General features: G+C 37.9%; 5 protein-coding genes across 5 annotated transcripts; 4 read left to right on the plus strand and 1 right to left on the minus strand.

Moving 5' to 3' along the window:
- Nucleotides 1–696: 696 nt before the first annotated feature.
- On the minus strand, nt 697–1,330 carry BATDEDRAFT_88149 (uncharacterized protein; the record flags this gene model as incomplete). Its single annotated transcript, XM_006678746.1, has 4 exons — nt 697–735; nt 821–1,026; nt 1,158–1,259; nt 1,297–1,330. 4 exons carry the CDS (start codon nt 1,328–1,330, stop codon nt 697–699), a joined length of 381 nt encoding a protein of 126 aa, XP_006678809.1.
- A 1,625-nt stretch (nt 1,331–2,955) lies between these two features.
- On the plus strand, nt 2,956–4,452 carry BATDEDRAFT_88471 (uncharacterized protein; the record flags this gene model as incomplete). Its single annotated transcript, XM_006678649.1, has 5 exons — nt 2,956–3,078; nt 3,242–3,442; nt 3,584–3,772; nt 3,843–3,902; nt 4,099–4,452. 5 exons carry the CDS (start codon nt 2,956–2,958, stop codon nt 4,450–4,452), a joined length of 927 nt encoding a protein of 308 aa, XP_006678712.1.
- A 346-nt stretch (nt 4,453–4,798) lies between these two features.
- On the plus strand, nt 4,799–6,102 carry BATDEDRAFT_88472 (uncharacterized protein; the record flags this gene model as incomplete). Its single annotated transcript, XM_006678650.1, has 2 exons — nt 4,799–4,861; nt 5,416–6,102. The coding sequence occupies 2 exons, from the start codon at nt 4,799–4,801 to the stop codon at nt 6,100–6,102; spliced, it is 750 nt and encodes a 249-aa protein (XP_006678713.1).
- Nucleotides 6,103–7,554: 1,452 nt separating this feature from the next.
- BATDEDRAFT_24760 (uncharacterized protein) lies at nt 7,555–9,352 on the plus strand (the record flags this gene model as incomplete). Its single annotated transcript, XM_006678472.1, has 5 exons — nt 7,555–7,782; nt 7,865–8,771; nt 8,841–9,030; nt 9,103–9,206; nt 9,309–9,352. The coding sequence occupies 5 exons, from the start codon at nt 7,555–7,557 to the stop codon at nt 9,350–9,352; spliced, it is 1,473 nt and encodes a 490-aa protein (XP_006678535.1).
- Nucleotides 9,353–10,641: 1,289 nt separating this feature from the next.
- Nucleotides 10,642–11,763, plus strand: BATDEDRAFT_88474 (uncharacterized protein; the record flags this gene model as incomplete). Its single annotated transcript, XM_006678651.1, has 1 exon — nt 10,642–11,763. The coding sequence occupies one exon, from the start codon at nt 10,642–10,644 to the stop codon at nt 11,761–11,763; it is 1,122 nt and encodes a 373-aa protein (XP_006678714.1).
- Between the last annotated feature and the right edge of the window lie 2,530 nt (nt 11,764–14,293).

Raw genomic sequence — 14,293 nt, forward strand, 5'->3', positions numbered from 1 at the left:
CCTCGGAAAATAAAGATCTTAGCTCCGTCGTTCCAATCTGTGTCGGCTGATAGACGCAGGAACTCGGTAGCATAATCTGCGCAAGAGCGTTGACCTTGCTCGAAGTTTTTTAATTTCGCTTCAGCAGTGCGCTCTCTGTCAGGATCATCAAATTGCCGTCTGAATAGATTGATAAACTCCGGCAACGAGTTTAGAACTGGGTCATTGGACGCGAGTAACGGCATCGCCCATTCCGCAGCAGGGCCTGTGAGCAGGCTGATCATGAATCCGACTCGCGCTTGGTCGGATGGGAACTGGGTCGTGTGCATTCTCATGGCCAAATTGCACTGGCTGACAAAAGTTGTGAATTTGGAGCGATCTCCGTTATCCTGTCTGGGGGAGGTATGCTCAACGCAGCCTGTACTTGTGGGATACTGCGCTCCGCGCGCAGGGCAGCGATTTCGTTCTGCATGTTTTGAATGACATTCTAGAGGGCTTCCACATAGTTTTCCATGACGAGAATTTAAGTTGAAATAGTAGGTAAAGAGAAAAGAAAACAAGAGTAAACAAACAGGTGGTTCAAGAAAATATGAGTTTTATCAATGTGTTACCCGATTCCAACTAGTACAAGCACCTGGTCTTTGCCTCGACTTCCCTCTCGATTTTATAGTTTCTAACACAATGGCTGAATAGCCAAATTATAAAACATTGCAGTATTTATCCAAACTTGATATGATTTTCGTAAAATTTGATAATCTAAAACAGGATCAAGAGATTAGCACGCTACCCTATCCAACGCACTGTTCAAGACAATGGTAAATACAAATAGTAATCCATTCACCTTTTGTGGGCATTTGGTATTGGCTACTTTACTGGATACAACCGTCTTTTTGCCATTTTTCCAGTTGATGTAAACAGCAAGATCATCTTCACCTGTGGCAGATGCTTCCATAGTTTCGATATTTACAACATCGTTTTCCCACGAGGCTTTGTCAAGTACAGCCCGACTTAACGAGTCAATCAAATGATAGACTTTGCTCAGATCGTCTTTTAAAACCAAGTTTAGTTAATACAAATAAAAACTATATCAGTGCCAATATTCTTGATATATATCTTCAAGTGATCACGCTTTGAGTTGGATTGACAAAAATGGCAAATATATTGCAGTGGATGCGTACCTTGTTCATCAGTATCAACAGTATCCTGTTTTGTGAATGAGTCCGACTCTGAATTTCTTTTGTTGCCTGGTTTGGATTTTTGGGATTTAGTCTTGCTTTTAGCTAAACACGGTTGGCATAGTATATGCATTAGTCTTACTAGACATGGGCACATCGGGATACACGGAAACCATCAAGCCCATCACAAATCATATCAAACACAAAAAGTTGCAGACAACAGTACACACCAAGAGTGTTTTTTTGAGACTGTTATTTTTGATGGACAAGTAAACTAGAATTAGCCAAACTCGTTTCAAACGCATACTATTCATAAAAACAACACTGCATGATGTATTCCAGGCACCTTGAGTAATTTAGTGTTGGTATCCAATTCATGGGTAGATTCGGACAATTTTGTGGCATTTTTAAATTTTGGATGCTGATTCCAAAACTTTTTTATTAATATCGGTGCCTGAACCAATGATCAAAAACGGGTTAGATTACTCATCCATTTGGTACGACAATGCATGCTACACTTACATTTACCACATCTATATGTTGTCACAATGGCACAGGTGATTAAATAAACAATGTCAGTGAAATTCACTGCAAGAGCATACTTGTGGAACAATTGATATTAAAACTGTGCAATGTTCAAATCATTGGATAGTCATGAGAAATTTGAGCATGCAGTAGACTACATGGCTGCAGACATTATCTGCTTGGCGACATTTGAACAAAAGGCGTGTTTAGAGTTCATGTGTTGTAGATTGGAATAACATACCAGCTGATTCCCAGGTGTTTTCTACAGACGCATAACCCTTCCATTTGATAAAGAATTGCTCTTTTCCCTATTCGGACAATAATGTATATCAACAACGAATAGTCGTAGTAAAAAGAGGCTGGAAGGTTAGAGTAGTTGTATTGGGGTGTAAAATGAACTGAAACAAAAGGCAATAAACAAGGGTTGGTATGCTTGTCGAGAATGAGTCGAGTGTTTAAGCAGGATGTCAATAGTCCAGTTTACAAAACTCGGATGGTTGTAGTACTGCTGTACAAGGTATGTGTTGAAGCAATACAGCCATCACTCTATGATAAGCATCAACATGTGTTCTTTATCATTGACGAATGTCCAGTGTGGTTGATATGCAGACTGCCATTCATAATAGTATAACCAGCAGTATGTATTGACAAGGTTGTAGAAACAGTTGAACTGTCTGTAAAAGCAACCCCACACACCTCATTGATTCTAAAATCAACAATAGCCTCGACTTCATACACTTCATCGTCTAATGCTCGTTGTCGTTTTCTTGACTTTTGTTTTAAGCCCATCTGAGTTTGAATGCAAACTCGTAACATTCACGCAAAATCAAACACTTTATTTTGCACCAATTGTATTGCACTCTTGCTGTTTTAGTAGATTATATCAATTAAGATATTCTTGAATATTTGTGACTAGTTTACTGTGTTGTTTCAAGCCAAGATAATCTATTGTGAATTCAAACTATTTCTACCAATTATCATGTCATTGTTCAGTCTGCTGAATGCCATTTTGATTACTCTTTAACTAATATTATCAATTCTACACATGACTGACATATTCAACGTTTGCTTGGTTTGTGGCAATTTGCATTATATAGCAAACACTATGAATCCGACTCAAACACTTGCCAATCTCAGCACACAGATGAGTGCATATTGTTCAAACCCACCAACATCACCTAATCAAAACCCATTGCATAACAATCACATGGCAATACCACAAGATCCAATAATCGCAACAGATCCAGTCCTGGTACAAAGCATAGTCCCAGAAACCATGCACTTTGTCAACTCAGCCAATACTGCTGATTTGCATGCCGAAATGTGTAATTTGGATATTGATGCTGCGTTTGGAAACGGTTTGGATAAACTGACAGTATTGTTTCGTCAGGCTATATTGGTAATCAAATATCATTTGGGTTGTTCCTAGATCTTGCCATGTATTACATTTATATGACGGTTTGATTTACACCCAACCATAACTCGTGTTTTTAAATGGTCATCAAATCTGTAATATGGTCTGGCAACATGTCTAACTGAGTCAACACCAATGATATAAACAGGCTGATTATACCATTTCAAGAAACAGGATAAACGAGCATCACAAAGCAGAACTCGATAGTATACGACAAGCACATGAGTTGGAACTAGATGGCTTGAATGGCAAGATGGATTCTGTGATCAAATCTCGAAATCATAGCGACAAAAAACTGGTGGATTATGTTCAAGTAGTCAATGCAGCAACAGCTTTCCTAACCCGCAAGGTATTTTGACAATTATTTGGTTGTGTAGTTGCAACCAATTCAATAATATACCCAAACTTGTATCATGAGCAAAGTTGGGGATCTGTAGATTTGCACACGATTATTTTAAAATGTGATTTATTGTATTGGTATCTACGTTAGCGCAATCAACTTGCAACTGAAAAATGGTTCGGTAGGTGGAAAGTTAGGCAGATGGAACTGAGGAAAAGAAAATTTGCAATGCATATTGCTGTTCGACATCATAGAAAAACCATGACGCAGAAAGCTATATTGGGATGGCATTCTGAAGCTGGAGTAACGTGGCGAAAGGCAACTGAAAACAGAATCCGAGTACGTCTAGTCAATTGGGTTTGTGAAACTTGATGTATGATGTTTATTAATTTGAAATCCAATATTCCAGATGGAAGCAGAAAAGCATATGCAAACCATGTCGGCCGAATATGAGAGTCGCATTGCACAGGTATGTTTTGATATGGATGTACTATTTTAATAAATCTACTAGCACAAAACTACCATGATGCATCGGAAATTCAAATTGCAGTCTACTAGTAGTTTGTTGAACAACTAGTTTAGTTTATGTAAATCAGTGAATGCCAAAAATACGTTGTATATTTAATCCATTTTGAATTCAAATTTGATATATGCAACGTAAATAGTTGTCCAAGAAACTCAACAAAACCCAAATGCAGTTACATTTGTCAATAGAAAAGCAGCACATACAGCAGGAAGACATGAAACGAAGTTTTTTGCGTGGTGTGTGCGCATTGAATATGGAAACTATGGGAATATTTCGTCAAGATGAGATGCATTGTTCAGAAAGCGTACAAAAACAGTTGAACTATCCAATTACAAACATGACTGTCGAATGCAATCAGTCTAGTAAACCTACTGTTCGGTTTATTAGTGATACTGCAGCAGTACCCGACATTGCATGCGAGACACTTGCAAAAGAAACTACAGATTGTATTTCTAGTAGAACTCGTGGATTGGTCACTCGGCATTATAATTGAAAATTATCAGAATAAACGAGATGCAGCAAGTTTTTTCATACTGCATCGATCTTGCATTTCTATTGATGGAATTGATAATTTCAAGCAGTTATTTGGATGAAATGGGTTAAATTCACTCGATCAGAATGATACATGAGCCGCAATGGATGATAATGCCACTCAAATCAGCACACAATCTACTGATATATGCAATACAACACCACCAATACAAATCAAATCAAACCCGATCACAAACGTGGTGTTGAATCCAATGCATGCGAGTACTTTTTAAACACATGATACACACTGATGGTGATGGTTGCTGACAGTCACATTGCAGTGTACATGTCCACTAGTGTCCACTGTCATGTCGATTGTTGCTATCCGTGACATTCAACTAGATCACAATCAATGTTGCATCAAAATATACGTAAATCATATAAACTGCAATAATTTTGCATGTCATTCGACTTTTACATATACTATAATACTTGCACCTTGACATTTCATATTGAATACACGATTGGTTTGTGGAAATCAATTTTATAGTGTTGGTAAGCTATAAACACTTGTTACACCACTCTGACAATTGGGTTTGATATCCGACTGTATTTCTGAATATATTCAACATTGTAGTTGATAGATTTGACTAATAAGCTGACTGGTTTTATCGATTCAACAATCCAGTCGATTACTAAAATTGACAAATGTTCAAGCAGCTTCACAACACTTGTTTTGCAGCAATTGGTTTAATATGACTGGCTTCATATGCAACACAATGTTGAATTCAATGTTGTTTTGTATTTGCAACAATTGAAACTACACCACTAGAAACATTCATGTCAGGATTTTATATTGATACTAATGCTGACAGAGATTTGTACAATACATACAAACCCAGTCAATCACTAGCATCTACTGTACCACAAACACCTGTGGTCAAGCATGCATGTCTCTCAGTCCACTACCACTTGATTGCTTCAGTTTGCCCAATCTATTCAGTACAATGTCAAATTGCATCGTCTTGATCACTTCTGCAGTGCTGATGGTGACTGGATTACACGATCTGTGTCGGGTATTTCATCCATGTCATTGGGTGATGAACAGCCATTGGTTCGTCAATCAAGACAAACTGGTCAGTCTGTTCAACAGCAGTCGCTACAACCAAAACTTCATTCGCCTATTGCGCAAAAGAATTCAAGTTTGTATCAGTTCGAGTCGGGAATCCTTGAGAATCTGTTGCATGATGTTGATACTATGAATGATACTGTCAGAGTTGGACGCCATGCAAAACAATCGTTTATGTCGAGTCAAGCATGCGACTCGGATTCCTTGTGTGATGATGACAGCCAAACCGATACTGACAGTGAATACTCCGAGTCCATACACAGCAATGACTCGGATATATCCGTTGATGGATACATTGATTTTTTAAATGATCGCACTGCAACAGTGTTTGATATTGATCAAGAGTCGAGGTATTTGCAAGGCACACTCAGCAACAGTCCTTTGACTTGGTCAAATGGATCACCTAGACGCATGTGGAGAAAGTCATGCGATAGTCAATCCGAAACCAGCAGTGATGAAATTGATACTATTGAATCCATGAATACGCATGCAAACAGTCAATTGATGCTAGATCGTCATGCAAATGTCCAAATCAGTACTTGAAACACATTGCAAAACTGACCGTCACAAATCCAAGCAACATGCAACAACCCAACATCATGACTTGACTACTCAAGGTCGTACTTTTGACGCCCAGCTCTCCAATATCCTCAACTCAATTCAACTGTTAGGGTTGTGTCAATAGAGACAAGACAGTCAGGCACTTTGAACTATGAATATTTGAGTCAAGGGCTTTAATCAGACTGAGGAAACCCAATTGGAAACAGTAGGAAAATATATAGTTTATTGATGGGCTTTGAGGATGCCAGGATTGCAACGTGCACGTTGAATAATAGTAATATGTTATCAAGACCATGTTGAATTATGCAGTTCTGTTACTAAAAATACAGAGTTAGATCAAATAAAGTGTGCCATTCTGTAATCGAATAACACACTCAGGGTGTGATCATCACAATTACATGCACAACGTTGTGTCTGGTACACATCCAACCCTCAACGCGCCAGAATAAAATTGAAACCACTTGCCAATAGATTCATGGCGCTGTACTAGCGTATACGCTTGGTCTGATGGTGACTAGTTGTATGCCAAACATGAGAGCATCTGGAAGTCAGCCCTAGATATTGTGCACATTTGGTGAATACAAGTACAGTTGGATGTCACGGATAGCAACAATCGACATGACAGTGGACACTATTGGACATGTACACTGTAATGTGACTGTCAGCAACCATCACCATCAGTGTGTATCATGTGTTTAAAAGTTTGATTTGTATTGGATTCAACACCACGTTTGTGATTGGGTTTGATTGGATTGTATTGGTGGTGTTGTTTTGCATATACCAGTAGATTGTATGCTGATTTGAATGGCATGATCATACATTGTGGTTCATGTACCACGATGACAAACTGGCCTGTTGACACGGCCAGTTTGTTGAACGACCTGCCAATGCCCAATTCAATTATAGTACAACGTCACTCATTCGGTGTAGCGGAGACAGATTGCCGAGTTTGATGTTGATCATGTTGTGACACAATCAGCAGTGTTTGATGTATACAGTCTAGATTAACCTAAAATGACCATGCAGTCATACCAACGGAAAAGTCATGGGTTTGAAATACTGCAGCAACAGGCTGTTGGATGCTGTTGTGTCAGAGTGATCCAAAACATGACCAATCAAACAATCAGTCAAATATTTGGTACACAGTGACAGTATATGCTGTAGTAATGGATTGTATATGTGATGATAATTATCCATAATCATGGTAATGGTCTGACACTACCTGACCACTGGATACATCACCGCAATTGGGAGTATCAACACAGCATACTAGTGAGGTTGATTATGCATCAACAACGATGCTTGTATATTAATCCACCCTATATGGTGTTTCCAGCTTTGTCCGCCCTATATGGTGTACTCGTGTTTTTTGTGGTCGTTCATTTGAAAATTGCTTGTTGTCACCCTTAAAGCTACCGTAATTATAAAACAGTCATGCACCAAACTCAAACCATTTTCATCACACTACTCGATACAATGTTGATTACTCTAGAATGCATTCTACTTGCGTTACAGACGGTTGCTGCAGTTCGAGTTTCATTACATTCACCGATTGGAATTGACAGTCAATCAAGCAATAGGCTATCAAAACGATCACCCGTTGAATTGGATGGTGATGTTAACAAATGTTTCACAATGAAATTTAATGTCGATGGAGTCAATGTATGTATCATGCCATGTCATGCATTGTAGTTTGATATCAATGCATGCCACGTTGAATCAATATCATACTTGTTTAAAATAGTTGGGTTTACGAGTCGATTCAGATGTCTCTGATATGATCGTACCACTTCCTAGTTCAAGCAGAGATGTAGGTTTGGCTCCAGAAAGTACTCCGAATGGAGAACCCGTTACTATAAAGTACAGAGGCAAAGAGTATAGTGGATTTAGTTCCGACGCCGTTGTGACGATTCCGGGTACTGGGATAACTGGCGTCAATTTACCAGTAATAGCAGTTGAAAAACAATCACCAGATCTAGTTGGTATCAGTCCGAACCTTGATGGAGTATTTGGGTTTGCCTATTCCTCGTTGTCAAAGCATCATCCACCAGCCACTGCAATGGATACTTTGTACAATGATGGTGTCATTCCTAATAACGAGGTTAGTCTTCAACTATGTCCGTATGATATGACTTCAGATAGCTTCATCAATATAGGAAACACGGAAATAGCTGCAAAATGCGAAACGGATGGAAGGAGTATTGCATGGGTAGAATCACCAACAACAGATCGTCATACTGTCAACATCAAGAGTATACTAATCAATGGCGAACCAGTGGAGCTGCCTGCTGAATTCCAAAAAAAGGTGGAACATGGACATACTTTGTACTCGGTTATACAAACATGTTTTATACATATGTATTTCCCTAGAGTAGTCGTGAAAGCGTTGGTTGATGCTATTCTTGATAGTGATGCGATTACTGTCAAAAAAACTGTGTTTAGTAACAAGCTCAACAAAAAAGAAGTCAAAAGAATATTTTGGGAATACCACGCAATGTCCGAATCCGGTTTTAATATCGATTGGGGCAAGCTGCCGTCGTTTACAATTGTAATGCATGCTCAAACCCCCGTAACTGATGACAATAGCAATTCCGTTGTAAAGATCACACTGGGTCCTAGAGATTATATACAGAAAATTGATTATACAAGATGTAAATAATTGACAATTGTATGTAATGTGTTGTTTGATTAACCTGACTAATATACATGTTGAGTTATAGTGGTGTTTGCTGTAACAACTGGTTCAAATGACAAAGCAGTTCTTGGTATTCCATTTATGACTCATCTTGCAGTCACATTTGATTTACAGAATAAACGCATTGGGCTTGGTCCTGGATGTGGATGCGAAACTATGACTGATGGATATCCTATTATTTCAAACGGTGATCAAGTACTATGGCCATTATCACAGTAAGTTGTTTGATATTGGTGTGTGGATGTGTCAATTGATATATTGATCATGAATTTGATGCATACTGTTAGATTGCCTGAACAACCAAGTACTTCAGGTTCAGATAGAACATCTAGTCTCAGGAGATCATTGTCGCGACTTGGTAATACTTTTCGTGGTAGTATTCGTCGTAGTAGTAAGCGGCTAAAGTTTAATTACAAGAAACTTGATGGCTAAACTGATGTAGTAATAAAATCGGCTATATGTTGCATGAATGATGACCATGATTATTTTATAGTTGATATGATGTACGTTAGGACTCTTGGTGTTAGCAATCATTAACTACAACTGATCAAGTAGTTGTGTCTGAAAACACCCACCACACTGTCAAGAGTCACAAACAGACTCTCAATAAACTCGACTGAATACAATTCATTGGTGACAAACTGCTACTATATGTACTTTTAATGTGGTGTATTCATGTTTGATTGTGTGATATGTTCAAGCCGTGCATGTATTGGATCAATCCAGTGTGTATCGTAGTTGTTTGGTACACGATGTTCACGCATACTATTGCATTAGTAATACATGGTATTGATTGAATACACATCATGATCACATAGCTCAATCACGATCCAATTGACATGAACAGTCGAGTCGTGTAGTTTGGGTTCAGCTTGACACATTTGTATTGTCAATCGGACAGAACGTCAAAAGTGGATCAAGGTCAACTGAAACAACCAACAAACTGGATCCAGTATGTGTAGTCACACTGGGTTGTATATATTGACTACAGTAAACAACTCGAGTGTCATTTTACTGATTATGGTTAAGGTTATGGTGACATGCCAGTATTGGATACACACAGCGTTACAATGATGGGTCAGCAACAATGTGATGGAGTTGGATGTGCAATATCAAAACCATGCTCAGAATACGTGATATAACGACAACTTGCAGCCATATTGATGTAAATGGACCACCAAATAACAGTGTTGGTGTGTAATAAACAGTTGCATTACTGACATGTGTCATGATTGTTGTTGAACTAGATTGCGATCGTATCCGTGATTCAGAATACAACAAATGTGTACAAAGTTGTATTGGCAACATTGACAGTCAAACACAATACATGAATGTGGGTTCAAACTTGGTGATCGTACAATGTATGATTACTAAAAGTGCACAAAATGTAGATTCAACACTATAGTCCGGTTGTGTCATATGATAGTTGTTGTATATCAAACAAGTAATGCAGTCAATGTGTAGTAACCATTGCATATTGCAATGCAGAATACAGTCACTGCATGATGAGTACAGTTGTAAAAGGGAGCGTTTGCGGTTACACAACACTCATGAAGGGTGTGCTTTTCAATATACCTGATAAAAGGGTCGTAAAAGCATAATCCAATCGATACAATCATCAAATTGATCAATATGATATTGTGATTAGGGAGCAGCATACTGTCTAGTTTGATAGTTGCTCATTACAAGCAATCAAGTAACCCTGTATATTGGTTAACCTTAAAGGGTTGGTTTGCTATACAAAACATATAAATACAATCGATTGAGTTCATTCCTATAATCGACACTACTTTTGTATTAATAGTTTAAACCCATTGACCAATCTGATGAAATTGGTTGATATTCTATTCGTACTGGCTGTAGCAACAACCGCCAATGCAATATTGATACCGATTGATAATAATGGTTCACTCCAAACATCAAGAACTTTGAGTCAAGTGTCTGGCCCAACTGATGAACCTAATCCAGGCACTTCCAATGAATACCAGCAAGAACCAGTGGATTTGAGTCTTCCCGGCCGGATCCGGCAACAACCAATGGATCAACCTAATCCAAATACTCCCGGTCCAAACCAGCGACCAACTGTGATTGTATTTGGTCCAAATATTCTCAAACAAGGCAGGAAACGCATAATTGAACAACCCAGTTCAAGCACTCCCAGTCAAGTTCCTGACCCAATTGATCAAGTCGGTCCAAACACTTTTGACAAATACCAACAACAACCAGGTGATAAAACCAGTTCAGGTATTCCCGATCAAACTCAGCAACACCTAATGGATGCAACTGATTTAAATATTTTCGACAAAGATCAGCAACAGCCGATTGATCAACCCAGTCAAAGCACTCCCAAACAAAGTCGGAAACGGCCGATTGGTGATTCCAGTCCAAGTGGTGCTCCAAAACGAGATCGAAAACAACCGATTGATCAACCCGATCCAAGTACTTCTGACGAATACTGGAAACCACTATTTGATATAATTAATCCAAATATTCCCAGTCAAGACCCAGTTGATGAACCCAGTCCAAGTACTTCTGGCAAATATTGGGGACCACTATTTGTTATAATTAATCCAAGCACTTCCAGTCAAGACCAACAACAACCAATGGGACAAGGCGAGTCTGCTAATACTGTTTCAAATCAAATAGCTGGATTAAGTGAACAATATCAAAGAACCTATAGTCTTATAAAACAAAGGCTTAAATTGTCTAAAAAAATACAAAACAACAAATGGCAAGAATATCGTAGGTATGTAGACCTTGAATTCGAACAACAAATGACGTTAGCAATGGGCAAAGAAATATCTGGATCAAGATACGATCCAAACGTTCAAAAGCAATTGAAACAAGAGTATAGAGATGCAAGCAAAAGAGTACACAGTGTTAAAAAACAATTGAGACAGTTTATGAAAAGGCGTGGTTTGAAATTTCAAGAACCGGATTCGGATTGATGGTGTGTCGATGAATTTGATTTTGAATAAATTTAAACTTTTTGATGTGTTGGTATTTGTCGAGTATTGTGAATGGATCAACAACCATATCATTGATTGTGTATACTGCGTTGGATATTACATCGACAGTTACTGGATTGTTGATTGATACATTGACATGGTTTGTTCCATATACATCAATGACCTGATAACAACCAGTGTTGATTGTAACTATCAGTCATACTTGCAATCACTTGTCAGTTGCATGATACCACCAACTGACCATGTCGTGTATTGTACAACAAACGGAGCAATACACTTGTTCAAAGTCTGTCACAAGCAAAATGTGTTTGCCATGTCACTGTCAATGTTGGAAATCACAACAGACAATATTTGATTGAAGGATTTAACACCCCATTACAAATCATCATTGCATTTTATCAATAATATACTAAAACTAACCAATACGTTAATGCCTTGCAATATATTGTGTTTGACTACAATCACATCCATCATTGTGCAGTTGGTGATATTGCTGAATCAAGATATGAAAGTGATCCATCAAGTGGTTCAATTAAAACAAACACTGCAAACCATTCAATCAATGTTGGAAATTGTGTTGGAATACTGAATGGACAAACCTTTGAGTAAAATACAAGTCAATATACAGTAATGCTGTGTATACTATGTATACTGTGGTCAGTGGAAATGATTACTCGTATCCAATTTCAGATGATGATCAAATAATTCAGACTTGCAAGTATTATGAATTTGAACACATCCAAATTGCTGAAACGTTTGTTACTGAATCTAGAAACCCAGATCCAACAATGACAAATAAGCAATGTCAAAACAGAAATCAATTGGATGCATTATCAACAATTAGTGAACCTGAAAACAACAAAATATATGACATATGACAGGACATTTCAAACAACTTGTTTTCTAGAGCAACTATAAATGCCATTCATTGACTCGATCAAAAACTACACCAATTACTTGCAATGCATTCATATTTGGCATCCATATTTGACATCCATATCCAGTTCAACAACAGGAAGCGTCAAACAAGTGGTATCATGATTACTATTCACAAAACAAGCAAATTGGACAACAGCGCTGTCGCAACTATTATGCTTTAAACTCGGAATCAGAAACGATGCAACTGAAAAAAGTACACAAAGTCGACGAGTATAGTTTATTGAATCATTCAACACCAATATCGTGTACTTGAAAATCAATGACATCAATTCCACCATCTACCAGAAACATGTTTGTTGCGGTGTGTTATTTGATGTGAATTTTGCACCAGTATGTTCATGTCTGATACAATTCATGGCTGTTATTGGACTTTGTACGACTGAACCATTGTTCAAATGTGATGATGTTTATGCCACTGTTGTAAATCGAATGGGTGCATATTGAAATACACGATATTGTTGTAATATATTGTAGTATGTCTTGTATGCAAAATACGACAATCTCTCGAGTTTGAATTCATTGCAAATATACACCAGACATTCATCAAACTGAACCTTTTAGTATTTTTGCTTGCTTGAAATAGCTCCAGCAAACAAACAAGCGTTTTTGCAATGCACATTGTGTATGCTACACCAACAACATCATTGATGGTCAATACACACAAGTATTGTTGATGTACACTTTGAGTTCCAAGACTGTATTTTTTGTAGCGGGAAAGTCGTTGGAAAGCTGCACATTGAATTGCACTGTTTTGAGCTCCACTTTAAACATCTGATCAGCAATCAGTTCATACTTTTGACAAGCTCATGTATGAATGATGGTTTATCAGTGTTTTTATCAAGACACGGTAAATTGGTTCATGATCAATGGTTTGAGTTGGTTACAATGTTACTGCATTCATGACATTGAGTGCATCTGAAACAGCAACATCATCACTTGATTCGACTTTGAAACGATAATTATTGACTGTGTTGGTCAAACTGCAGATTCACTGCTATTGTATTCAGACTCTGTAGCAAGACTTTCTGTGTGATGAAACAGCATCTGAAACTGCACCAATCGTTTGATTTCCAGTAATATGAGCATCGTCCATAATAATATCATCAGCGGTTTGTGGTTCAGCATTTACCATTATACGAATCCAGTGAATATGTTGATTGTAGGTTTGTAAACAGAGGCTACAAGCCAGCAGTGACATCGTTTGCAGACTTTTGATTTTGAAAGCATTCATAATTTCTGATATGTTACTATCATACAGCAAGGCACATTGCAGTTGCTCACTTTGTCGACTTTTATTGGCAACCTATTATGTATCAGCCACAAATCTGATATTGCAGACATGTAGATGCTTAAAAATGGGTTTTTCAAATTGACTTTTGAATTTGAAGATTGTGAACATATGATGGCATATTGATGGTTGTCATTATTGTCAAGTGTGTTGCAGTTGATTGAAGATGTGAAGGAATGAATCAATATTCGATTGTGTTGTTTATTAACAAGTGAGTGAGTGTGTTTATAAAATGGAAGAAACCAAGAAAGTCATGTGAATTCCAGTTCAAACGTCATTGTT

Source organism: Batrachochytrium dendrobatidis (assembly GCF_000203795.2).
Source record: "Batrachochytrium dendrobatidis JAM81 unplaced genomic scaffold BATDEscaffold_5, whole genome shotgun sequence".
Taxonomy (NCBI): Eukaryota; Fungi; Chytridiomycota; class Chytridiomycetes; order Rhizophydiales; genus Batrachochytrium; species Batrachochytrium dendrobatidis.